At 44.7% G+C, this 26,094-nt stretch overlaps 1 protein-coding gene and 1 pseudogene across 3 annotated transcripts in view; one reads left to right on the top strand and one right to left on the bottom strand.

Moving 5' to 3' along the window:
* The window catches only part of LOC142590121 (uncharacterized), a 63,187-nt gene that overhangs the window by 26,253 nt on the left and 10,840 nt on the right, over window positions 1-26,094 (bottom strand). For 2 of the 3 annotated variants that reach the window (XM_075701989.1, XM_075701990.1), the window contains exons 2-3: window positions 17,429-17,631; window positions 15,828-16,514 (exon numbers count right to left, since the gene is read on the bottom strand). In XM_075701989.1, coding sequence (XP_075558104.1) covers window positions 15,828-16,514; window positions 17,429-17,567 — 826 coding nt within the window. In that variant the 5' untranslated portion in view covers window positions 17,568-17,631. Of the gene's footprint in view, window positions 1-15,827; window positions 16,515-17,428; window positions 17,632-26,094 lie in introns of those variants that run through there. The other variant, XM_075701991.1, reaches the window with a different exon arrangement.
* Window positions 1-26,094, top strand: part of LOC142590123 (methionine-R-sulfoxide reductase B1-like) — a 37,000-nt pseudogene that overhangs the window by 5,172 nt on the left and 5,734 nt on the right.

The raw sequence follows: 26,094 nt of genomic DNA, 5'->3' as shown, positions 1-26,094 counted from the left end.
CTATCAGAAGAATGTCATCCATTGAAAGCATACGTGAGATGGCATTGCTGACCTTAGCACAAGTACATAGCGGCATCGTCATTTCACATTTCAGAGGCTGAAAAAAGAAAATGGCGTGAGATACAAGTCATTACAACTGCACCGAATGGCCGTTTGTTAACAATAAAAAATAGCATATTCTGGGTTTTACATGCCAAAACCACGATCTGATTATGAGGCATGCCACAGTGGGGGGGGGGGGGCCTCCGGATTCATTTAGACGACCTATGTTTCTCTACCATGCACCCAAAACCTTTTGAGTGCTTTTTTTTTTCTTTTCTTTTTTTTTTTTTGCATTTCACCTCCACCAAAATGCCGCCGCTCTGGCTGGGATCGTACCCGTGACTTCAAGCTCAGCAGCGTAACGCCTTAGTCTCTAAGCTGTAGCAGTGGGTATGATACTCCATTTCAAAATGAGCAGCCGTGAAAAGAGTGTCATTCAATGAAAGCATGCCTAAGAAAGCATTGCTGACCTTCCGGACAGGTGCACGAGTGCATGGTGACATCATCATTTCACATTTCAGAGACTGCCTTCAGAGCCCAGAGAAGAAAACCCACATAAGGTGCAATTCGTTTTAAGAGAGGGGACACTTCTTGAAACAACTTTTCGTAATTGTTATTTGTACGAGAAGTTTGAAAATTCAGCCAATTATAGAGTTCTTTTATGCAGATTTCAAATTTGCCATTGGCTTTTTGTGTAGCTTCTGTATTTCCCGAGTCACCTCGTACACAATGGCAAAAGATAGTCATATGTGTGGGCACTTCTTTTTTAAGTTCCGAGTTTTCACAAAGAGCATCGTGCTGTAGCTTATTTAGCTCTTTGTAGACTGCGAGGTGTCACTATCTAGCCAAATAAGGGGTACGAATTACTGGAACTATGCTAAAAAAGTTAGGACACTTCAACTAATTTTTTCCCAAAATTTTCAGAAATATGACCTTGTACTCTCACAACTGCTGTTGGGAGGTATTGTCATTTCAAGTAAATATCAGCATTTTACATATCTTCAAGAGTGTGTATGCCAAATTTCATTAGTGTAGGTGTTGAAAAATTATAGATTACAAGGTTATGCTTTGTGGAGTTGTGAGAAAGGTTAGTTGAAGTGGTCTTAATTTTCTTTTCATGTTGTAGTAATTAGACACACTGTGGCTAAATAATGGCACTCCGTGGTCTACAAAGAGCTAAAACAGCTAGAGCACGATGCTTTTTGAGAAAATTTAGTACAAAACAGTGCCTGCAAAGATCACTATATTTTGCCATTGTGTGGGATACAACTCGAGAACTATTGCAGCTATACAGAAACTAATAAGATATTTGAAATATGATCGAAAAAATCTATAATTGGCTGCATTTTCAATTCGCTCATACGAATATCTAAAAAAAAAAGTTTTTAGAGGAGCGTCTTCTTTTAACACAGCTGCCACCAAATGGCTGTTTGAGAATATTCACTAAAAGTTTAGAGACAACACGTGTGCTCCAGAATAGAGCGAAGCAGCCCAGCAACGAAGTGCCACAGCATCAAGTGGTAAACAAACTTGTTGACAAGTGTATCTTGGCATTGGTACGTATTGGGAGAGGGGGTAGCAGATATGTCATGATCCATTCCAGCCACACTCAGAGTGTAGCGTGTTATCAGCTCTTGTTCGTCAAGTGTCATTGATGGGAACGAAATAGGGCTGGTTATGTTCTTATCACTGTCCAAGGCAACCGGCAGGCAGGAGGTCAAAGTTTTGCACATGTTTGCATATCGCACCAAACAATATGTTGTCGTGGCAACCAGAGATTTACTGCTACAATGTGCAGTACAGCTTATGCACAATGTATATGCTTATTTATGATTATGTCGCAAAATTTCTAAATAATAAAAGAAAAGAGTGGGCAACCACGGATAGAAGAGAGTAACGATAGATAGATAGTTCGTAACGCTTGACATATAGGTCTCCTCAGATAGGCCATGTGGGGCACTGTGCAAGCTACCATATGAGGACTAAAATGTTCATTGTTCTGAAAGCGCATTTTACTTGTGGCAAGCATTTCGTCTTTTCAGCATGGTTCTTCCTAATCGGGCAAGGTTTCACACATTCGTCAACATGTTTCCAAAGGTCAATTGTAATGACATGGTTATCAAATGTGTCTCCTAGCTACAGAAAAGCCAATAAATAGCTTTTTATCACTTCTGTGTAAAGGCAGTATTGATGGGATTAGCTCAGCTCTCGTGGAAACGAAAATCCCGACAACAGATGAATTAGCCCTTGTTAAGATGTTTACTTAATTTGTATAGCGGGTGTTTCAGCATAGTTTCAAGCCATAGTTTAGGTCTCTGTCCTGCTTCACCATGAGTAGCAGAGCAGAGTAGCAGGCTAGAGGAGTTTACCTTAGGCTAACCTATCTGTATCCCTTGAAGAATTGTAGAAGGTCACTCAGAGAGGTCTCCTTATGTGCTGCGAGAAACAATAATAGCTGGTCTGACAACTAAACTGAGAGCAATTACAACAATGACGGTCTCTACAGCTACCTTAGTCAGGCGGTGCATTGCCTTTTGCCTCCCTTCCTCGGTTTGTAGCCTGTAAACCGAAACAAAGTCGTTCTTCTTCTACATGAAAACAATGATGGCACAGCAGCAATGGTGTTGCTCATGGTGTCAGCAACAACAACAGCAGCTAAAATACTGATGACAGCTTAACTCGCATGTCATGAGCCCAATATCAAATTCTGGAGGTGGGAAGGAATTAAGTTGTCAGATAAGTGCTTCCACCTAGGAACAGAAGCAATAAACAACAGATGACTCAAAAATTGCCTTTAGCCCCCTTAACAGCTACTGCTGCAATACATTTCCAATCTCCATCCCTCTCATTGCTATGGTTGTTTACATTTTTGATAAAGTCCCTTTGATAAAGTACTACACACCCATTTTGTCGTTCCTTCTCATTTGCACCTTGGAAAATGTCTATTCCTGCGTTGTACACTTTGCAGGTGTACTGTGGAAAGTGCAATCAAGGCCTCGGGCACGAATTCCTAGGAGATGGGCCCAACGGCAAGTCGCGCTTCTGAATCTTCTCGGAGTCGCTGCGGCTTGTCCCCGGCGACCAAGGTGACTGCAGCAATGGGGCGGCCTAAGGGGCCCCAGATGGTGTTCGATCAAGCATGTGCCTTTGCTTTTCAAACTTTTTCCACCACTGCCGTAGGAGCAGTTTTCTAGTCTTCAGATCTGCCGTGAACTTGTCATCAGAGAGATGGCTTCTGTGTTCCCAAGCCGTCTGTCCCTGTTCCCAAGAATGAGTCATGCAACATAGGCACAAGCACACAAAGAATAGATCTGATCTCGCCAGCAAACCTGCAAAAGGACAAAGTGCTGTCGTACTTGTTGCATGGAAAACAAAGTGCTTTTAACCATGGTTACCATGTAGCCTGCTAAGAACTCCCCACAACCTTTGCAGTAGCATAGTCAAGCTCACCCGAGATCAGCTTATTAGATTTAGGAACAGCTCTCGAGATGTGCTCTTGCTGCTCCTAATGTGCGTAAAATTATTTTTTTAAAGGAACTGTTGGTATGACTCCTAAAGAATGTTTTGACTGTAACCCCTGTAGGAACTGTTTCATACAAAAATTATTCAGAACTCTGGTGCTGGTGGGGGGGGGAGGCTGTTTATTTATTTTTTATTTTATTTATGGTACCCTCAAGGCCCGAAGGCATTACAGAGGGGAGTGGGAAAACGGGAGGTATAACAATAAAGTACGGAAAATAAACAATACAGTGTGTTAGTAATTACTAATTATACAATACTATGTAATATCTTGCCCAAAATTTGTAAGTACGACACACAATGTAAAAAAAGTAGCATGTTGATAATTCCTGTTATTACAATGTTAATCAGTGTCGACCTTAGTCGCTTGTAAGTACGGCAAGTAAATGAAATAACATGTTAATAATTCCTAATTATACAATGTTAGCTAAAGCCTTACGAAACAGTTTGTTGTCGACAATAGATACAATTTCACGGGGAAGGTGGTTCCACTGCCGTGATGATCTGGGAAAGAAAGATTGACTGAAAGTGTTAGTGTTGCCTGTTTGAAGTCTGACCTTATGGTGATGATCGATGCGGCTCGATAGGTAATGAGGTTGAGAAATGAAGTTACTGTGAAGGGAGGAATGGTAATAAAATTTGTGAAACAGTGTCAAACGTGCTATTGTTCTACGAGATGCAAGTGATGGAAGAGATAGATTGTCTTTCATTGATGTTACGCTAGCGGTACGGTTATAATTTGAAAATATGAATCGGACTGAGTTATTTTGGACAAGCTCGAGTGAAGAAATGAGGTTTTCATGGTATGGGTCCCACACAGCTGCAGCGTATTCTAATTTAGGACGCACTAATGACTGGTAAAGTAGTAATTTTAAGGATGATGGAGCTTTGGAAAACTTGTGGCGTAAGTAACCGAGCATGCTATTAGCTTTACTTATTATGTACTGAGTGTGAATGTTCCAGGTTAGTTTTGCTGTTATATGAACACCTAAGTATTTGTATGAGTTAACGCGTTCTAGAGGAATATTATCTAGATAGTAAGTAGGAAGAGTACTGGTGTTCCTCTGCACGCGCATAACTTTACATTTATTAATATTAAGTTCCATGAGCCAAGAGTTACACCAATCAATCACATAGTCCAAGTCAGACTGAAGAGCATTAGTGTCGTCGTTAGTAATTATTTCACGATATATCACACAATCGTCGGCAAACAAGTGAATATGAGATGTCAATGAAGAAGGTAGGTCATTAATATAAATCAGGAAAAGTAGGGGCCCTAGTACTGATCCTTGAGGCACACCAGAACGAACCTCAGTCAATGATGAATCATAATTATTCGCAGTAACAAATTGATGACGGTTAGTAAGAAAACACTCAATCCATTTCAGCAGGTTACTGTCAAGGTTTAAAAGACTCAGCTTGAATAGGAGCAGTTTGTGGCAAACCTTGTCGAATGCTTTGCTAAAGTCTAAAAATATACAGTCGGCACAGGAGGCGCGGTCTAAAATACAGTGTAATCTATGAGTGAAAGATATTAGTTGGGTTTCACATGAGAATGTTTTGCGAAAACCATGTTGAGCAGAGGTAAAAAATGTGTTCGAGTCAAGAAAGTTAACGAGATTAGTAAATATAACATGTTCAAGAAGTTTGCAACATGTGCTGGTAAGCGAAATCGGGCGGTAATTCAGGGGTGAGTTTTTGTTACCAGACTTATGCAACGGAACCACCTTCCCTATTTTCCATTGAGCAGGCAGAGTACAAGTGTTTATTGATTGCTGGAAAATATTAGCAAGTATTACAGAACAGTATGTGTTAGTTAGTGTGGCAGTTCAGACAGCATGGGAATGATGGGCACCTGGATTTGCCTAAACGACATCCTTCTGGCTTCAAACAGCCTTGCAACATTGTGAATTGATAATTTTCATCAAAATATGGGCGATGTTTGAAATATTCCATCTGTCGTGTGTTTTCAGCTTTTGAGAAAGCTTCTGATGTACAAAAGCATGGCCTTTGAGATGCTTTCAGCTCTTGAGGAAGCTACCGGTGCACCCTTAGTACATAAAAGCATGGCTTTTGAGATGTGCGTCGTGTTACTCAAGGCAGCTGCCACTACGTGTTCAATGTGGACACTACCTATCACATTGCGAATTAGAACAGTTTTCATTTGTAATGCCCATGCGTAGAAATTGCTTTCATGAATTTAGAAAAATTGTAGTTTCTTGGAAACTTATCAAGCATAATGAATAACACCACAAGAACATCTGAAGTGACAAGCTCAAAGATTAGACAAATCCAGATAGTGCAACCCGTCATTCTCGTGGTCTCTGAGTGATAGCAGCGCTAGCATTCCCTCTACATAGTAAATTTTGTTGAAAACTCTATGCTGCCTGGTTGAGAGTTTCCACTAGCTTGATGTTGGTTTTCAAGGGAAGTTACAGGGTTGCAAGCTTAATGCTCAGGTTTCGTGGAACGTGTCAATTTCCAGCAGTTTATTCAGCAACATATTGAAAGCATGAATCGGGTATCTGCTCTGAACAGTGAGTAGAAGTCGACTTTGTCTATTAAATGAAACAAGTTTCTTTGAAATGGCTCAGTGGTAGAGCAATTTCTGCCAAACATTTGATATTTGCAAATCACAACTGGCCAGTCCATACTGCTGATTGTCTATATTTGATCTGGGGTGCAATATTTGAAGACAATCTCCAAAATGCACTTGTTGCCAAACCCTGTACTTATTTTAACTTTGCGTCTCCTACTATTTATAGAAAGTGATGGGAGAGTATATTTATATATTTATTTTTTATTTTTAAAGCGTGATGAGAGATTTGCTTCTTCACATAGTCATTTACCTAAAAAATGTGCTCCGAGAAGTGGTGGTCTTTCTTATACGGCATTGGCACAGCTCTCTACACATGGCATAATACTATTGTGTACTATGTTTGCTGTTAATCTAGTGCATGCAATTCAAGGCTACAGAAAGGCAAGATTGCCTTTCCGTAGGACAAGATTTCTGGGCAAGATTGTCCAGCTGCAGAACGTACGTGGTTGTCAGAGCACTGCTGACAAGTGTTTTAGGTGGATATCAGTGGCTGTGTATGAACACAGTGCATCTTTTTGCCCTTCTTAGGTAAACTGCATAAATTTGTTTCATTTTGAAGCCAAGGTACTCAAGAGTATGCTACATATTTGCAAATTGAAAAGTTCAGAAGTCTCATTGTGGTTTCACAAGTACAGTCACTTATCTTTTTAAGTGGCGATTTCGGCGTGTTCAACATCTGTGATAAAACCGAGGGCACCTAAGGTGAAGCTTGTTTGCCTTTAGCTAATTTCTATAAACAATTGGCTATTTCAATTTTCTTATCTATAAAGGGGGAAGAGATGCTTGCTTAGCAGTATTATTTGTTTAGTTTTCGTTCTGTCCTGACACATTCTCAATGATTTATTGCACCTTTTTTGGTAACAGCTGCCAATTGACATTCGCATGCAAAGCAACTTACACTCCGTATAGTGCAGTGAAAGCTATGAGCCAATCGGAATTTTCAAAAAATAGAAGAGGGGTCTCCTTCACTGTGTGCCTTTTATCACCCTTTGTGCAACCCCAGCTGAATGGAAGCTTCACGTTAAGATAAATTGCACACAATGGGTGACCCGCGCTCCTTTCTCTGAAGCACGCAGCCAGTTCTTGTTGCTGATTGGCTGACGCTAGCCCTAGCCTTCAGTGCACTGCACGAAGTGAGACAGACTGAGTATACTTCGTTTCATGCATAGCTGGCAATGCTACGAAGACCAGAGAGACTTATCTCATTGCTCTCATTTGCAACCAAAAAATAGCACTTCTAATATGAAAGAAACGCATAGGTATGCATCGTGTGATTCGATTCAATGTTGTAATGCAAAATGTGATGTAGTGATTACGTGGAAGGTGTTGGAGACCTGAACGTGTTTACTGTCGAACGAGCGGAGTGACATGTTTCTGTGACCAGCGGTCACAGCACATCACTTACGCCCGTGACCAAAACATAGTAAATCGCATACTGGAAGCACAAAAGTGCACAAATTAATGCACAAGATTTGACGCATAACCTTGCCTCAACAGGTTGTAAAGCATGAAGTAGTTATTTCATAGAAAGTGTCGCAGATCAAATGCGACTGCACTTTGAAGTGCACCGAGTGAGACTTGTATGACCTTTTTACTTTGCCTAGCTCTCGTAGCATCGTCTGCGAAGTATGAACCAGATTGTAGTGCCTCTCTTTAGACGGCCCAGTGACAATAGCTGGGAAAGCTATACGGGCTGTTGTGCTTTCCATCGAGCTAAGTACTAACCATTTTCAGCTCTACGCTGTACTTGTCAGCGTGTGCTATGTCTCCCTTCCCTCTCGTTGCTACATGTGGGCGTTCGTCGAGCCATTGCTTTCGCTTCAGTGCCAGGTTCCAGCGCGACGAATGCCGGGGGCAGCCCGGACAGCAACCTGGACCAGAAGCCGAAGCGAATGGGCCTTCTGTATCGCTGCAACCTGTCCTAAACGTTACCCGAGCCAGTGTGTCTAGCAACTCGTGATCGCCGCCTGCGGTTCGGCTGGCGGTCGACTGTCCGTGAAAGTAATCCGCAATGTGCCTGGCATGCTGTGGGGGGATGTTCTGGGCTGGGATAATGTAACAATTCTATGGCAATGTTACTCCTCTTCGCCTATGGTTTCGGTGGCACTCCGACAATGTTATCACCAGGATCGGCTGGCCGCAAATGGTGGTTGATGGAAAAGGATTGGAATCAAAAAGGAATCCTTACATTTTACTGGCCTGCTTGCTGAACTTACGTCTTTCATTTGCAGCAAAAATAAAAGAAAAAAGCCAAATCAGGGTGTTTAGCCAGGCTTTTCAGTATGTGATGCATAGCCGCAACACTGCAAGCAGGGAAGGGAGAGAGGGCTGTATCATTATTTCCATCCTCGTACTGTGATTAGTTGATGCAGCAGAAGAAGTGGGACCTGTTTACATTACTGAAGAAATACAAGCACGCAAATGGCTCTGGCATTTGCAGTGCTTACCGTTGCTGTCTGCGTAAATTTCCTTCTGCTGAAATCTGCCTAAGTGGTCATTTCATATTAGCACATTTGTGGCTATCTCGCATGCTTTGTAACTATTTGAGTTTGAGTTTGAATTTATTCAACCACATAGCAGGTACACAAAAGTGCACATGGACGTGGTTAGGTGTGATGGGAAAAAAGCTGCATTTAACAGCTTGACTGGCCCCATCACCCGGAAAACAATGTTAATAACAAAACAACAGAGCAGAAATAGTTTTCGGAATGCATATATTACTTTCATATGAGCTGAATAATTCAAGCAGAATAATTAAAGGATCAGTGCTGTGGGCAGCACTGTAACTGCAGCGAGTTGTGACGCTGATGTTGCAGAAGTTTTGGCAGAAGTGTGGCTTCGGGGACTGCAGTCTGTTGTTTGATGTTGTAGAACGTGTTGCAACCACTGATGTCCAGTGCTTTGGAATTTTGCCATGCTTTGTCTCATTGGCTTCTGCTGCTTCAGCGAATCATGCAATACTTGTCAGAGGTTTGCCAGTGATCTTGCAGACCACAGTGTCCCTGATAGCCAGTGCTTTGACACATCTGCTACTGATTTGGCTCATCGGCCTCTGCTACATGGGCCGATAATACACTACTCGTCAGTGATTGCCTACATAGGGATGGGAATCAGAATATGGCCTCACAACTTGGGGGTGGAGAGGAGCTTATTTATGCATGTTTTTTTCTGCTAACATTACCTGTCTGTTCTTGGCCTATAAGATGCCATCCATCCCACTCTGCCCCCATACAGATGTCCCAATGCCCCTAGATAGCAGGCCTGTGCATTCTGCTTTATGACGTCATGCTACTTAGACTGAAATTTCCATTGCCAAGCCCAGCATGACAAAAGCAGTGACATCAAAACCACCACAGCCTACTCGGGAGCATCCCCATTAGATTCTATGGCAATCCGACAAGGTAGCATGATGTCGCAGATCTAAGTGCACCGGCCTTGTGCGATCTGGGAGGCATTGGATGTCTGCACTGTGATGAATACGCCTCCTGGTACCACCACGCAGTGTGCACATATGCCCAACCTTCTACCCATTCCCAACCCTGTCTGAAACAATCTTTGGCTTTGCAAGAAGAACTGTGCCGGAGCTATTTGGTGCTTACTAGAACAGAGTGATGTCAGTTTCAGAGGAAAAGAAACCTGTCTGTTTCAAACAAGGAACCATACAAAGGGATGTTGAAAGCAAACATTGGGTCAATGTAGAGTGTTGCATTGCCCATTTAAAAACCTCACGGTGCTTGCTATATTGTTGCAGACAATAGTGCAACTGAAGGGGCCGCCACAATCTTTCTACAATTCAAATAGCCCGCAACAAACAGTCTCTTTACAGTGACACAAATTCTGTCGCATGTTTGTTGCTGACAAAGGCTTTGTTCTGGTTAAGCTGACACCCTGAACACCTTGGAACACTTATTGATTGATCACTTTGGCTTGACTTGATGCCCGGACACCTTAGAACGCTTTGTTGATCAAATTAGCCATTTAACATTTGGATATTGCATCTTGGAACGCTGAATCGATAACTTTAGCTTGACCTAAAGTTTACCTCTAGTGACCTACTGAGAAATTCAAAATTCAGTTTACAAGAGCAGTGGAGTGCAACTTTTTGAGATTTCTCAATTTTGAAGACTCTGTGAAATGTGTAATTATGTAGTTTCAACTGCAACTGCAACCCTGCAAGTGTATATTGTGAAAAATGTGATGTAAAGTGATGTGGAGCCTGCCTGAAAAAAAAAGAGGTCAGAGAAACTAAATGTGCCTGTAGACTGTTTTCCAGGTCTTGGTGGAAGTTGCAGTAGCATTCAAGTAACTAACGCCTGCTTGTTTTTCATTAAAGAAAAATGCTGGACGTAGCTGTAGGCCAATTACCATGAATCGTTTTTGCTTGAGGGTTGAACAAGATGAAACCACTGATCTCCTCAAAAATCCGTTCGTTTCGGACGAGTGTATTTTTAAAAGCCTTGTATTTACACATGTATGTTCCCGTTTTGTCTTTCCCAGTGCTTCTGTGTTACACGATCGCCACTTTCGCTAGATTCTTGCGTTGTGTACCAACTACAGCACAAATGACGTGGCACCGGTAAAGCCTTCAAAATGACGGGCGCGGGGCCACTGACGCCTTTTGCTCGGGAGCTGTTAGATGTCCAATGCAAGATATCTTTGTGAATGCTGGCATGCGCAAGTTTTTCATATGCTTTCGTTATGTAGTGCACTATGTCAGCCAACCTCGCCTTTTGGTGTTGGCGATACAAATAAAGTTCCTGTTTGAACAGATTGCATTTATACTTTTTTTTGCTTCATTTGACGTAAGAAACTTGCATGAGTGAATTCCTTCTGGAATTACAAGTAGCATAACTAGAGGCGAAGGCTTTTGAAGAGAGGAAACATATTGTCCAACAAGCCTCAATCCAAGCAAAGCTTCTTTCTAATGGTGGATGCACGTCAGCAACTGGAACATGTTTGACTAGGTCTAACTGCACAGAAAGCACAAGGAGACAAGAGAAAGGGTTGAGGCAGCACATGGTTCTGTGTAATGTAACCCTCATTTGTATTGTTCTTTGTATAATTCTGTGCAGTTTGTAGCGCCAACAGTTCCTGAACATTTAGGCACTTCTGTGACCCAACCCTTCATGGTAAAAATCACCTTACCAATTTAAGAAAAATCTTTTTTTTTGGCATCTTCAGAATAAATGTGGTATTCAAAAGTTCTTTTTCTGAAAAGGCAGAAACTGGTCTTAGAGGTTTGGTTGTCACCACTCTTACTATGCAAATGAGTTGCTGATGCACATGGCAGTGCCTTTTCAAATAGAAAGGCAAAGAACTAGTGCTATAAACAAACATGAGTACGAGATAAAAATAATTTATTGTGCAACTACCTTGGTCGAGGTTGCCTTCAACTAAAGGAAACATACATTGTAGGGGCTTAATGTCCCAAAATTGCACAGTGGTTTATGAGGGACGCTGTAGTGGAGGTTTCAAAATTTTGGCCACCTGAGGTTTTTTAATGTGCATCCAAGGCACTGTCCAAGGGCGTTTCTGCACTCCGCCCCCATCGGGATGCGGCCGCCATAGCCAGGATTGAAGGAGAAACCTTGCACTCAGTAGCACAAGGCTATAGCCACTCGGCAACCGTGGTGTGTTTCTAATGTTTTGTATGTGCAACTGAGGGACAGCAAGTAGCAGTTGCTGGGTGATCCCGAGTGATCACTCGCATAAGAGTGCGCTATCATGGGCACAGAAGTACTATTACGCTTTGCGGGTGTCTGGCCATGTCATCATGGGAATGTTACACAGTTAATGGGTGCCAGTCAACTGAGATTATTGGTCAGTGCCACGTAATCGTAACATTATGACAAGAACTGTAGTCGAGAGCAGGCGAGGTATAAATTCTAACTGGATGGATTTCTTAAGTGCAGGAATGTCTTTGCGCTCTGCCCCCAGTGAAATGTGGATTTCTTATTCTTTGGGAAGGGGGGGAAGGGGGGAGGGCACAGTCATCATCATCATCAGCCTGGTTACGCCTACTGCAGGGCAAAGGCCTCTCCCATACTTCTCCAACAACCCCGGTCATGTACTAATTGTGGCCATGCCATGCCTGCAAACTTCTTAATCTCATCCGCCCACCTAACTTTCTGCCGCCCCCTGCTACGCTTCCCTTCCCTTGGGATCCAGTCCGTAACCCTTAATGACCATCGGTTATCTTCCCTCCTCATTACATGTCCTGCCCATGCCCATTTCTTTTTCTTGATTTCAACTAAGATGTCATTAACTCGCGTTTGTTCCCTCACCCAATCTGCTCTTTTCTTATCCCTTAACGTTACACCTATCATTCTTCTTTCCATAGCTCGTTGCGTCATCCTCAATTTGAGTAGAACCCTTTTCATAAGCCTCCAGGTTTCTGCCCCATAGGTGAGTACTGGTAAGACACAGCTATTATATACTTTTCTCTTGAGGGATAATGGCAACCTGCTGTTCATGATCTGAGAGTGCCTGCCTAACGCACCCCAGCCCATTCTTATTCTTCTGATTATTTCCGTCTCATGATCCGGATCCGCCCTCACTACCTGCCCTAAGTAGATGTATTCCCTTACGACTTCCAGTGCCTCGCTGCCTATTGTAAATTGCTGTTCTCTTCCGAGACTGTTAAGCATTACTTTAGTTTTCTGCAGATTAATTCTTAGACCCACTCTTCTGCTTTGCCTCTCCAGATCAGTGAGCATGCATTGCAATTGGTCCCCTGAGTTACTAAGCAAGGCAATATCATCAGCGAATCGCAAGTTACTAAGGTATTCTCCATTAACTTTTATCCCCAATTCTTTCCAATCCAGGTCTCTGAATACCTCCTGTAAACACGCTGTGAATAGCATTGGAGATATCGTATCTCCCTGCCTGACGCCTTTCTTTATTGAGATTTTGTTGCTTGCTTTATGGAGGACTACGGTGGCTGTGGAGCCGCTATAGATATCTTTCAGTATTTTTACATACGGCTCGTCTACACCCTGATTCCGTAATGCCTCTATGACTGCTGAGGTTTCGACAGAATCAAACGCTTTCTCGTAATCAATGAAAGCTATATATAAGGGTTGGTTATATTCCGCACATTTCTCTATCACCTGATTGATAGTGTGAATATGATCTATTGTTGAGTAGCCTTTACGGAATCCTGCCTGGTCCTTTGCTTGACAGAAGTCTAGGGTGTTCCTGATTCTATTTGCGATTACCTTAGTAAATAGTTTGTAGGCAACGGACAGTTAGCTGATCGGTCTATAATTTTTCAAGTCTTTGGCGTCCCCTTTCTTCTGGATTAGGATTATGTTAGCGTTATTCCAAGATTCCGGTACGCTCGAGGTTATGAGGCATTGCGTATACAGGGTGGCCAGTTTCTCTAGAACAATCTGTCCACCATCCAACAAATCTGTTGTTACCTGATCCTCCCCAGCTGCCTTCCCCCTTTGCATATCTCCCAAGGCTTTCTTTACTTCTTCCAGCGTTACCTTTGGGATTTCGAATTCCTCTGGACTAACTTCTCTTCCATTATCGTCGAGGGTGCCACTGGTACTGTATAAATCTCTATACAAATCCTCAGCCACTTGAACTATCTCATCCATATTAGTAATAATATTGCCGGCTTTGTCTCTTAACGCATACATCTGATTCTTGCCAATTCCTAGTTTCTTCTTCACCGTTTTTAGGCTTCCTCCGTTCCTGAGAGCATGTTCAATTCTATCCATATTATATTATACTTCCTTATGTCAGCTGTCTTACGCTTGCTGATTAACTTCGAAAGTTCTGCCAGTTCTATTCTAGCTGTAGGGTTAGATGCTTTCATACATTGGCGTTTCTTGATCAGATCTTTCGTCTCCTGCGATAGCTTACTGGTTTCCTGTATAATGGCGTTACCACCGACTTCTATTGCGCACTCCTTAATGATGCCCACAAGATTGTCGTTCATTGCTTCAACACTAAGGTCCTCTTCCGGAGTTGAAGCCGAATACCTGTTCTGTAGCTTGATCTGGAATTTCTCTATTTTCCCTCTTACCGCTAACTCATTAATCGGCTTCTTATGTACCAGTTTCTTCCGTTCCCTCTTCAGGTCTAGGCTAATTCGAGTTCTTACCATCTTGTGGTCACTGCAGCGCACCTTGCCGAGCACGTCCACATCTTGTATGATGCCAGGGTTAGCGCAGAGTATGAAGTCTCGTTTCTAGTCTCGCCGTTCGGGCTCCTCCAGGTCCACTTTCAGCTGTCCCGCTTGCGGAAGAAGGTATTCATTATCCTCATATTATTCTGTTCCGCAAACTCTACTAATAACTCTCCCCTGCTATTCCTAGTGCCTATGCCATATTCCCCCACTGCCTTGTCTCCAGCCTGCTTCTTGCCTACCTTGGCATTAAGGTCGCCCATTAGTATAGTGTATTTAGTTTTCACTCTACCCATCGCCGATTCCACGTCTTCATAGAAGCTTTCGACTTCCTGGTCATCATGACTGGATGTAGGGGCGTAGACCTGTACAATCTTCATTTTGTACCTCTTATTAAGTTTCACAACAAGACCTGCCACCCTCTCGTTAATGCTATAGAATTCCTGTATATTACCAGCTATATTCTTATTAATCAGGAATCCGACTCCTAGTTCTCTTCTCTCCGCTAAGCCCCGGTAGCACAGGACGTGCCCGCTTTTTAGCACTGTATAGGCTTCTTTCGGCCTCCTAACTTCACTGAGCCCTATTATATCCCATTTACTGCCCTCTAATTCCTCCAATAGCACTGCTAGACTCGCCTCACTAGATAACGTTCTAGCGTTAAACGTTGCCAGGTTCATATTCCAATGGCGGCCTGTCCGGAGCCAGTGATTCTTAGCACCCTCTGCTGCGTCGCAGGTCTGACCGCCGCCGTGGTCAGTTGCTTCGCAGCTGCTGGGGACTGAGCGCCGGGGTTTGATTGCTGTGTTCATATAGGAGGTTGTGGCCAAGTACTGCACCAGGGTGACCAATCCTACTCTGGTGAGAAAGTGCGTTACCGGTTCTGGTCACCGGGATCAGGCCACACTCCAGGCCTGTTTGTGCAATTTTATCAACACGCAGATTTTTTTTTTTTTAATGCGGTGGAAAATTGCCGGCACCGGGATTCGAACCACGGACCTCTTGCACGCAAGGCGGGTGTTCTACCTCTACGCCACCGCTGCAGTGACAAGTGACAAGTTGCACAGTGACAAGTTGTTAATCTATTTTTCTGGGACTATAGCTCTCTCTTGTTATGTCAGCTTCCAGCTGCTGCAACAGTGTATGCATGCGTCTGCCACTCCCGCACATTCGCACTCAAGCAATGACATGCTTGCAGCCACTCCCTAAACGTTCCTCCAATCTGGCACTGCACCTCGACTACATGGCAGCACCGCCCACCAAACCCAACTGCTGCAGTTCATTAGCACTTCTAACTTGATTCCTAAATTAAACCTATTTACTGGCCCCTTGTAGGATGGACAGTTATTTCTCAAGGAACCCCTAAAGATTCACTGAGGTGCACTATCAAACTGCAGCGACCATACTCCAGTTAACAGATGTCACCGCTCTACACTTGCTGATACTTTCGGAAGTCAAGGTGCAGTTTTGAATGGAGAAGGAGCATTTGAAGCTTTTAAATATAATCATTTGAGTTTGCTGAGAGCTCACTAGTCACGCCGCCATTGCAGATTGTGTCCACCCCAACACGACGCAACTCGTACAGTTCGTCCCGCAGTCGCTTGCACTCATCCCGCAGCGACTGTATCTGCTCCTCGTACGCCGCTATCGTCAGTCCCGTCACCTGTGTCTGGCAACCGACAGATGGCGCCGCGGAGTGGCTGCCTCGCAGCGGGACGACGACGCGTGTTTGTTGGCTACAGCTTCCCGCCAAAGTTATAGCGCTATGCGTAACGCCGGCGTCAGCATTCTCGCTCGGCTCCATAGTTCCGGCGCTAAGCCTAGCGTTGCCTCTTTCACTTGGCACTGCACTTGTAACCTGCGTCGAGACGGTGCCGACCGTGCCCTGGTGGTCGCGCCTCAAACGAGAACTGTACCCCAACAGATGACGTATGACCACGGGCGTCGTCGTGATGCCAGCTTGAGGCCTTTTGCTGGACTCCCCCATGCTTAGGGGCTCGCTCACAATGGCGGCCGAAGAGCTGTCATCAGCCAGCCGTGGCTTCCTGGGCCGGCCTCGGCGACCGCGTGTTTGAACATCACACGTCTGCTGGAACTTGGAAGGCATAGCGTGGGGCGCCAGGTAGCGCTTCTTGGGGCCCTGTATGTAGTCGTCTGGCTTGAAGTGCTTGCTGCATATCTTCGCATACTCAGACGGCACCCAGGGATCATCGGAATCTGCGATGTGGAGAATGTTACTGCCAGTTAGGGCCCCACACCGAGAGCACAGCTAGGCCGCTATGCGCGAGTCGTGAAGCAGGTGAACACGTTCCAACGTTCGACCTATATCTGCTCGGGCTATCCTTTAGAATGTCCACTGCAAGAATATATACTGTACCATAAGAAGCCAACAAACAAAAACACCAAGGACGACATAGGGGAAGTTACTTGTACTTATTAATTAAATTAAAGAAATTATGCATTAATGGAAATGAAAATGGATGAAAAAAACCAACTTGCCGCAGGTGAGGAACGATCCCACGTCTTCGCATTACGCGTGCGATGCTCTCACCAATTGAGCTACTGCGACGCCGTTTTCCAGGTCAAATGTACAACTAAAGTAATCACTGGTGCTTGTGTGCACTCGAGAATGTATGTATACATACAACACTATTCACAACATACAGGCAATCGATCACATATGCCTCATCTGCTATATAATTGGCGACATCCTTTTTTTAATCGGTTACTGTAGATGTCTTTTGCACCGAGTGACAACTTGATAACAGCGATAGTACGGTCAGAACACCATCAAAAGGTACAAAATTCAGTGGCGATTAAGTGGCAAGTGTAAGAGAAATGCATGAGCATTACCTCCGAGTTCCCGGATCCATGATTTACACCGTGTTCAGTACATTGCAAAGTATTGTTCAGGAGCTCACTTGGCATGTCCTGTCTATTGACGGTGGTCCAGAGCAGACCACTGTCAGCTGCACTATATATATATACACACACACCACGTAACCGGCTTCCCACAGTTCACACACATACACTTTTCTTTTTCTCCAATTTTACACTCCCAATGCTAACGCATTAAAAACAATGATGCACAGCAACAGACTGATCTGGCTGCTAGGAAACAGGTCACTCGCCATGAATGGGTGGTTTGAGCGCACGCACGGCCAGTGTCCAAGACTCTCGGCGCTCCATGTTGGAGGGAAACTCGTGGAACACCACACCCCTGGTGGCACCCACCTGGGAGCAGCAGCCAGGAACCACGCAGTACATCATGGCCGACACCGTCAGCTGGTACTATATGCCACCCCACACTGTATACTGCGGCATGCGCTACAACCTGCAGACAATGCAAAGTGCAGAAGGGAGTGTGAGGGGGCAGGTGGCGAATGGGAAGCAAAGGAATGACTGAAGAGAAAAATTTGAGGGCACTGTAAAGAGGGGAATAGGGTCAGGAGAGAATTTGAAGGTGCTGCAACAGAGATGAATTAGGGTTAGAAGAAAACTTGAGGATGTTGTAGGAGAGGAATTAAGGTAAGAAGGGAATTTGTGGCCGCTGTAATTAAGAAAGGCAAATTGGGGTGAGAAGGGAATCTGAGGATGATGTAACAGGGAAACAGTGATCAGAAGGAAATTCGAGGGTGCTGTTAAACAGTGGAATTAGGGTAAGAAAATTCAAGAGTGCTGCAACAGAGGCAAATTAGGATTAGAAAAAATCTGAAGTCACTGTAGCTGAGAGGAACTGGGGTGATAAGGAAATTTGAGGGCACTATAACAATTTGGAATTAGGGTAAATTGGAAATTGGGGCTTTCTGGTATACGGCAATTAGGGTTAAAATTCAATTTGAGGACACTGTGGTAGAGGGGATTAGGGTAAGAGAATTTCAGAGCATTGTAACAGAGGTGAATTAGGGCAAGAAGGATGTGTGGTTGCTGTCAGAGAGAGAAAATGGGCTCGGAATGGTATTTGAGTGTGCTGTAAGAGAAGATTTAAAGTAATTGACAAGAGAATTCATGGTCACTGTGAGAGGGAAATTTTGGTCAGAAGGGAATTTGAGGGTGCTGTAGGGGAGAATTAGGGTAATTGGAAAGGGAATTTTCGACGCTGTGAGAGGGAAATTACGGTTAGAGGAAAATTTGAGGGTGCTTTAAAGAGAAGAATTAGGGTAAAGAAAGGAATTCGTGGATGGTGTAACAGTGGGATTAGGGTAAGAGGGAATCAGAGGGCACTGCAGCAGATAGAAATTAAAATAAGAATTAAATTTTAGGGTGCTATAACAGAGCTGAATTAGGGTTAGAATAAATTTTGAGGACACTGCAGCAGAAGGGAATTCGGGTAAGACGAGAATTTGAGGACGCTGTATAACAAAGTGGAAATAGGGTAAGGAGGAAATTTGTGGATGCTGTGGCAAAGAGGAATTAGGGTCAGAAGGGAACATTAGGATGCTGACAGAGGATAATTAGAGCATTTAATGGAATTCGTGGCCACTGTGAAGGGAATTTGAGTGCGCTGGAAGAGCGGGAAATTAGGGTCAGAAGAAAATTTGTGGATGCTGCAACACAGAAATTAGAAGAGAATTTAAGGGCGCTGTAACAGAGGGCAACTTCCTTGTCACATTTCATTTTATTTCGTTAATTATATGGGCAATCGTCTATTTTTCTCTGTCACCATGATGTTCCGTAATGAAGTCATTGTCCAATAAGAATGAGCCACCCACGTGCTCTATGCTGCGGGCACGAGGGCAAGCGTGTGAGGAGTAGCAGAGAAGGATGGTGGCTTCACGCGCTGTCTTGCTATTCTAGCAGCTCTGCCTCGGGCCAAATATTAGAGTTCACATGACTGAGCATGCGCTAGGAAAGGAGAATGCGCATCATCTTCCAGCCCTGCCATGGCTGTGCGCCCGCAAGCTTTGTCTTGGAAACTGCAGCGAGTGCCAGGACTAAGGGCATGCCGACATGCCTGGTGGCTTCATATATGTTCCCGTGCGCCTAGTGTTCGAGGTAGCGTAATACAACTTTCGGAAAGCAAACAGCATTCACTCCCCGCTGCCTTTGCGACAGCAAGTGCTCGGGGTCATCAAATGAGACCTGTTCACGTTTGAGCGCGCATGACGCCATGCATCCTTGTAAGCAAATGTTTACCGCAATTTATACACTTCCGTGTAATTATCTACCATGCCATCACCATGACACTTCGCCTTTCACAAGAAGGCACAGGAATGTCGCTTGTGGACGCTTAGTAGAAAAAAGTCGCAGTTTCGCCCGAAAGACAAGGCACCAATTGCGATAGCAAACTAGGAGATAGTTATATGAAGTAACAATAGTAGTTTTATCGGCCATATAAACTTGTAAACATTCGCTTACTGACTTAATTAACAGTGGTATAATGTGTAAGCGCGACTGAACGAGTCCATAGAAAGAAACAGGCACACAGAGACAGTGCTGTCTCTGTGTCTTTTTTTTTTCTACGTCCTCGTTCAGCCCGCACGGCCGCGCCGTAAGCAGCAGCAGCCGGAAAAGACCCCCACCCTCCCCCTCCTTCGCCTCACCCGCGTGGCTCACGCGCGACAGGAAAGGGCGCGCTTCCGGCCCTAAAACCCCTTAAACTTCGTAAAGTAGCGCCACGCTTCGAAGAACGTAGCCTCCTCCTCCTAGCGCCACGTCGCTATTGGCCTAATAGCATCACGTGGGCCTTCGCGCCGGCTTCGTTTGTTTACAGTTATTTACAGTCGTGCTTCAGCGCCATTTTCGCTTGAGAAGCGTCTACGGAGTGGCGAGGAGCGCATGTTGGCGCCGTTGGTATTCTGCGTTGCTTCGTATGCCAGGCTCGAGCGGTGTAGGCGGCGCCACGGTCGAGGAGGGAGCGTGAAAGAGAGGAGAAACGAGGAGGAGTGAAGGCGGAGGAGGAGAGTGTCGCTACTTTACGCCTTCCTCTCTCGCACACGCGAGATTGAGCGGCTCACCCTCGCAAGCTTTCACTCACACATACAAGCATACGGCGCGCGGCGACGGCAGGAATGCGCTTGGAGTGTCCATATAATTGCTATCGCAATAATAAAAAATGGAGCGTCTATGCTGGCGGTAAAGCTCGCCTCCTGGCAGCAAGGCAACGCGACGTTCCGATTTCTCTATATAACAATGAACCTATTTCAAAAATTCTTGCGGTAAAACGCTCCCTAGACGACGCTTTACAACTTTCAGTGTGTAACCAAAATTGACGATGGCGTCTGGTGAGGGGCCCTTTAGGTTGGGTATAGTAAAAGACTCAATCGATATAAATTTTGTGGGTTTACATGACAAATCAACAATCTGAGGCACGTCGTAGTGAGGGACAACAGGTTAATTTTAACCGCCTGGAGTGAGCGTTAGTTGCTGCGTTAATTTTTTTGGCGGTAGCATGCGTACTGCGTGTTTACAACACGGTAATGTAGCCTCTGACGTAATCTACTCATCACAGACGTCACATGAAGCAGTTACCCGTTTCCATACCTCGTTTAGTGGTTATTCAAAATTATTGAATTTCTAAACAAACTGAACCATCCTACCGGTGGCAGGAATATCAATGTCATTTGAAAATGAGAATATAATATGGTTAAATAAGCGCCGGAGTTGCACTTCTCGACTACATGCCAGCATTTTTATGAGTTTCTGGCAGTTATATTGGCCCTACGAAAAGTGAACGCATCAATCTTGAAAGTTGTTATAGTGGTAGCATGCAGCTTTAAAAAACAGCAGTTGGCAACCAAGGCACACAAACCGCACGGGGTTGTGTTAGTCCGCCAGCCAATCACAGAAGCAAACAAAATCGTCGCCATGCGACGTTTTCAAAATGACGTCGTACTGATACCTCCAGAGCGTCTGCTGTTCTTGAAAAGTTTTTTCATCGGCGGAAGCGATATGAAGTGTGCAACAGACCGGCACAAATTAAGTGTATGGAGTCTGAGCATTTCAAAAGTCCGCGTCACAGTCCATTTCATTGCTAAGCTCGTTTTACTCATGAAACTTCACAGCCAACTGTAGTGAAACTTGGCAATAAATAGTTGCAGCGAAGCAAGCGTTTTCTTCCAGTTCAATAAAGAATTAGGCTTTCACCGTTCCATTATAATATACGAGTGAAAACGAATAAAATTACGCGCTAATAATTTTATTTTTGTGGTTACCGCCTTCTTTAGGCAAAAGGGAAAGCTTGAAGAACGAACTATTTGCAGCCTCGTGGAGGAACAGTGGCTGGCAAAATGAGGGCGTGGGCGGGGCTTCACTTCATTCTGAAAGGGACACTAAAGCGAAACAATAAATCAGTTGAGAGTCATAAAGCATTGTTTGAGAACCCTGCAGGCAGTCATTTCAAAATAATATTTTTTATTATTAAATGAGAAAATGAAGGTTCAAGTATCAGTATTTGAATTTCGCGCCGAAACCCCGACTCCGGTACGTCAGTTGGCTGAGTAACGGTTCCCTAATCTTGCCATATTTAATATTTGGTTCCTTTAGAAAACAATGTAGTCAATATGTACCACTATATAATTAAGTAGGGCCTAGAAGATGCCATCAAAATCCACGACGCCACAGCGACCAGGTGCGGGAACTTCAAGGAGGCGTCGCCACCCGTCTTTCGTTCGTGCGCTTTTTCTGGTTTACCAAGAGTCTTATCGTGGTAAGAGTGGTGTTTTTGGTGTCACAGAACGGTAATTTACTGATGCAGAAGAAATAATTTTTTCTCTTTAGTGTCCCTTTAAGTTGCATCCAACTATAGTAACTCAAATTGAGGACGACACAACGAGCTATGGAAAGAAGAATGATAGGTGTAACGTTAAGGGATAAGAAAAGAGCAGATTGGGTGAGGGAACAAACGCGAGTTAATGACATCTTAGTTGAAATCAAGAAAAAGAAATGGGCATGGGCAGGACATGTAATGAGGAGGGAAGATAACCGATGGTCATTAAGGGTTACGGACTGGATCCCAAGGGAAGGGAAGCGTAGCAGGGGGCGGCAGAAAGTTAGGTGGGCGGATGAGATTAAGAAGTTTGCAGGGACGGCATGGCCACAATTAGTACATGACCGGGGTTGTTGGAGAAGTATGGGAGAGGCCTTTGCCGTGCAGTGGGCGTAACCAGGCTGATGATGATGATGATGATAGTAACGAATTCTTTATTTTCAGCTCTTACTGCAAATATAGTGGCTAACATATTTCACACATTTCAGTGTATACCCTCTCACTTAACGCTAACTATATTGGTATGGGCGCCTGGTCACAAAGGATTAGTTAATGAATTAGCAGACAGCTTGGCGAAAGCGGCCCTTAGTGGGCCAATTCTCGATCCTTCCTGTGTCAGCTTTCATAACTGCTGCTAATAAGTTATAAGGAGACGGGCAGTCACGCAAGACCCTTAAAACCTATCATCAACAAATTCAGCTGATTACCGACAGCACTTATTTTCCTGGAGTATATAAGAAACTTCTGCCGTACTAGAAAAGTTGAAGTCCTGTTTACAAAACTCCGATGTCGAATACCTCCATTAAACTATTATCTGCATCGATTATGGTTTGGCTCCTTATGCTCATATTGTGGCGAGGATGAGGCGATACAGCACTTGTCACGCTGCCGTTTTTCATTCTACTTTGGAAGCTAGGACAGTTTCGAGGTGTTGGAGTGAATCTAGCTATCATGGGAATGTTGCATGGTGCAGCTGTTGCGGAGTCTATAATTGAATCGGGACGATTTGCTTGCTAAATTCTATAATCTTTATCCGTCCTCATCCTTTCTTTTTATGTATATATTCAAAATGCCTCGTTAGTGTTTCTTTTTAGACTCGATTAATTAGTGTTGCTAACTCACCTAATTCTTGGCCAATCCTCCATAGTGGGTAGGAAGAAAACCGGGGACATGACATTACAAGAACTTTGAGTCCCCAGGAACTGAGATCTAGGGGAGCCGCAAACAAACCCACGAAGACTCGTGGTTCGTGCCCCATATATGCGGCCAGTTTTTTCATCCACTTTAATTTCCATTAATTTAGCATTCCTTTAATTCGATTAATAAGTACAAGTAATTTCCCCTGCGCTGTCCTCGAAGTCTTTGTTGGCTTTTTATGATAGTGGGTACGAGTCACTCGCAGAGGAAAACCAGCCAACCATTGCAACTGAACCTCGCCGGCCGCGGCCGAGGCCGCGTCGAGAGCGGCGGAGCCATGTTTTCCGGATGGACGGCCTCGGAGCAGTATCGGGACCACTTCAAGGCCGGTAAGAGCACAAAGGCCCGCATAATTCCAGCTCGTGCCGCGATTGTGACATGCAGTTCAGGACATATCGCGCGCTGTCGCCATTCGCTCATGTATACAGTGTTCTAGAAGGAGGTAACTCATGTAACACCTAACTGCTCAGGACGTACAAGCGTGGATCCCGTGATCAGGTCACGTGCGTATGCCGATGGGGCATCTTTTTCACTGAAGAAGCGTTGCCTTTCCTGTACTATGTTGCGGTAGTTCCGTGCAGGGGAGCCAAGGCTACGCGTCCCGCGAGCGCATATTCTTGCGCAGAGAGATGTGCCACAGTTCGGAACCCGTTGGAAGACTAAATGAGCTTGACAAGCGGTCTTGTCGGCAGGTGTTTACTTGGAAGATTCTGTGCAAGTCGCAGGGCGGTTTACTGTGCAATTTTGCTTCGTTCTTTCATTAAAAAATTCAGTGCCATTCCACTCTGAGAAAGTGGGTAACCAGCTTAATGGCGAACTGTCCGTTGCCGGGCGTCAAACGCCCTATGCACATAAACGTAAGGCGATGCGCGACTATAGCCGCTCCTCCGCGATGTTGGGCCTCGGAAGGTGATGATAAGGCCGTGATGACGCATCATGATGATGATGTATATATACCCGTGTATTGATGCAAAACGCGGCACGACACTTTTTACTAACGAATCCCGGCACGTAGAACACGCACCTTGCCGCACTACGAGGGCATTCACTGCCTCACCATAGCCAAGGCGATCGTGCGTTCCGAGGTCACTCGAAAACCACAAGCGGTCACGCACAACACAGGCCACGCAAAATTGGTTCCTTACAAAGTCCCTCTGAAACGTGGCCTTGCTCCGGTGAAACGTTTCAGGTTAACGGGACCGGGGCCACGTGGACGGTTCGAATTTCTTTCCGCGGGAGAGCGGGAGGAAAGGAAACGAGATACGCAAGCGCTCGGAACGCCGACAAAGAGAGGGGCGGTGCGAACGTACACATGGCGACGAGCCGCGGTATACTCATCACAATAAAGGTTTCAAACAATCAACCTTTCCACGTGACGAAAATTGCAAGACGTTCGTTTATTAGTCCATCCCATCCCGCCGCAGGCGTGTACGTCTGTGCGGTGTGCGGCAACGAGCTGTTCGAAAGCGGCTCCAAGTTTGCCCACCAGTCGCCGTGGCCCTCGTTCAGTCAAACGGTGCGGCCCGACAGCGTGCGAAAGGTCACACAGACGCCCAGAGCGCTCAAGGTGCGTACATCTGCAGCAAACAGCAGTGAATCGAATCGGACGGCCGCCTACTGTTCGTTGGCTCACGTGACTTAACTTCGTGGCGCCACATGCAAAACACATAGCACGGGATTTTTTTCCCCCTAGTTATAAAGTTGAAGCCAGTATGCTTTCCAGTATAACATGGTTGCCAGCAAGACGTGTGCTTTAATGAAATATTTGATTGAGCCAGCAAAAAAAAAAAAAGAAAAGCTTTGTCTCGTACATTTCTATGACCTGCGGAAGCTATGTGTCTTACAGAAATCTCATATAGAAGTCTTACTTACGGATCTGAGACACTTTTTTTTTTTACAAGATGACTACTTCATGCATTATAACTACGACTTGTGGATGTAAGGTTACATCAAACTGCATAATATTTCTGCACATTTGTGCATCTAGTAAGCGACATACTATGTTTTGGTCAGGAGCACAAGCTCGTGATTGCAAAAACGTGTCACATCGCTTGTTCGATGATAATAGGTTGAGATCTGTGGTGCCTTACATGTAATAATTATGTCATCTTTTGCAAAATAAAAGTATGGCTTATGTTACATCAAATTACATGCCGCATATCTCTATGTATTCCGAAGTGAAGCAATAATTTTGTTGCGAATGCGACAAATGAGCACTGCCTACTATTCATAAAATGCTGTATTGCCCAAGTTGTTTTCAAACCTTGAATACACAGGCACTTCTTGCAAAAAAGAAAGAAAATCAGAAAAAAAGATTGGGGTCTCCATTTCTATTGTCCTGCAGGTCTACTGCAGCAAGTGCAACAATGGCCTGGGCCACGAGTTTCTGGGCGACGGGCCAGGTGGGAAATCCCGCTTCTGAATATTCTCTGAAAGTATGAACTTCATCCCACGCAGTAAGTGCATCGATCCTGACTCACTCCTTTGTCACCACTGCATTGGCACCGTTTCATGGTCGCCGACTGCTCTGCCCTCTAACTGGCTGCAAGCAGCACAGCAATACCATATCTGATCACATACTGCTAGACAGCGTGAGGAAACACAATACACAGGGTAAAAAAAACAAGACGAGGGGCTGACTTTTGACTAAAGTTTATGGGCTTGGGCACGGATAGGCGGAATGGCACCATTATCAGACAAAAACAGGGATAACAACGAGCGGAAAAAATTCACTGACGATTACTCCCGAATGCGAAATTTGAGCACAGCTCTATATGTGTTTGCATTTCACTATGTATTGGCTGGCGCAGACAATTCGTCATGTGTGGCACGTTGCAAAAGGAGCGAAGTGTGGCGCCACTGCCTCACTAATCGAGATCGCAAGAGCCAGCA

This window comes from Dermacentor variabilis, chromosome 8, assembly GCF_050947875.1.
Source record: "Dermacentor variabilis isolate Ectoservices chromosome 8, ASM5094787v1, whole genome shotgun sequence".
Lineage (NCBI taxonomy): Eukaryota > Metazoa > Arthropoda > Arachnida > Ixodida > Ixodidae > Dermacentor > Dermacentor variabilis.
The sequence above is the reverse complement of the archived record's forward strand: the minus strand, read 5'-3'. Positions and strand labels throughout refer to the sequence as shown.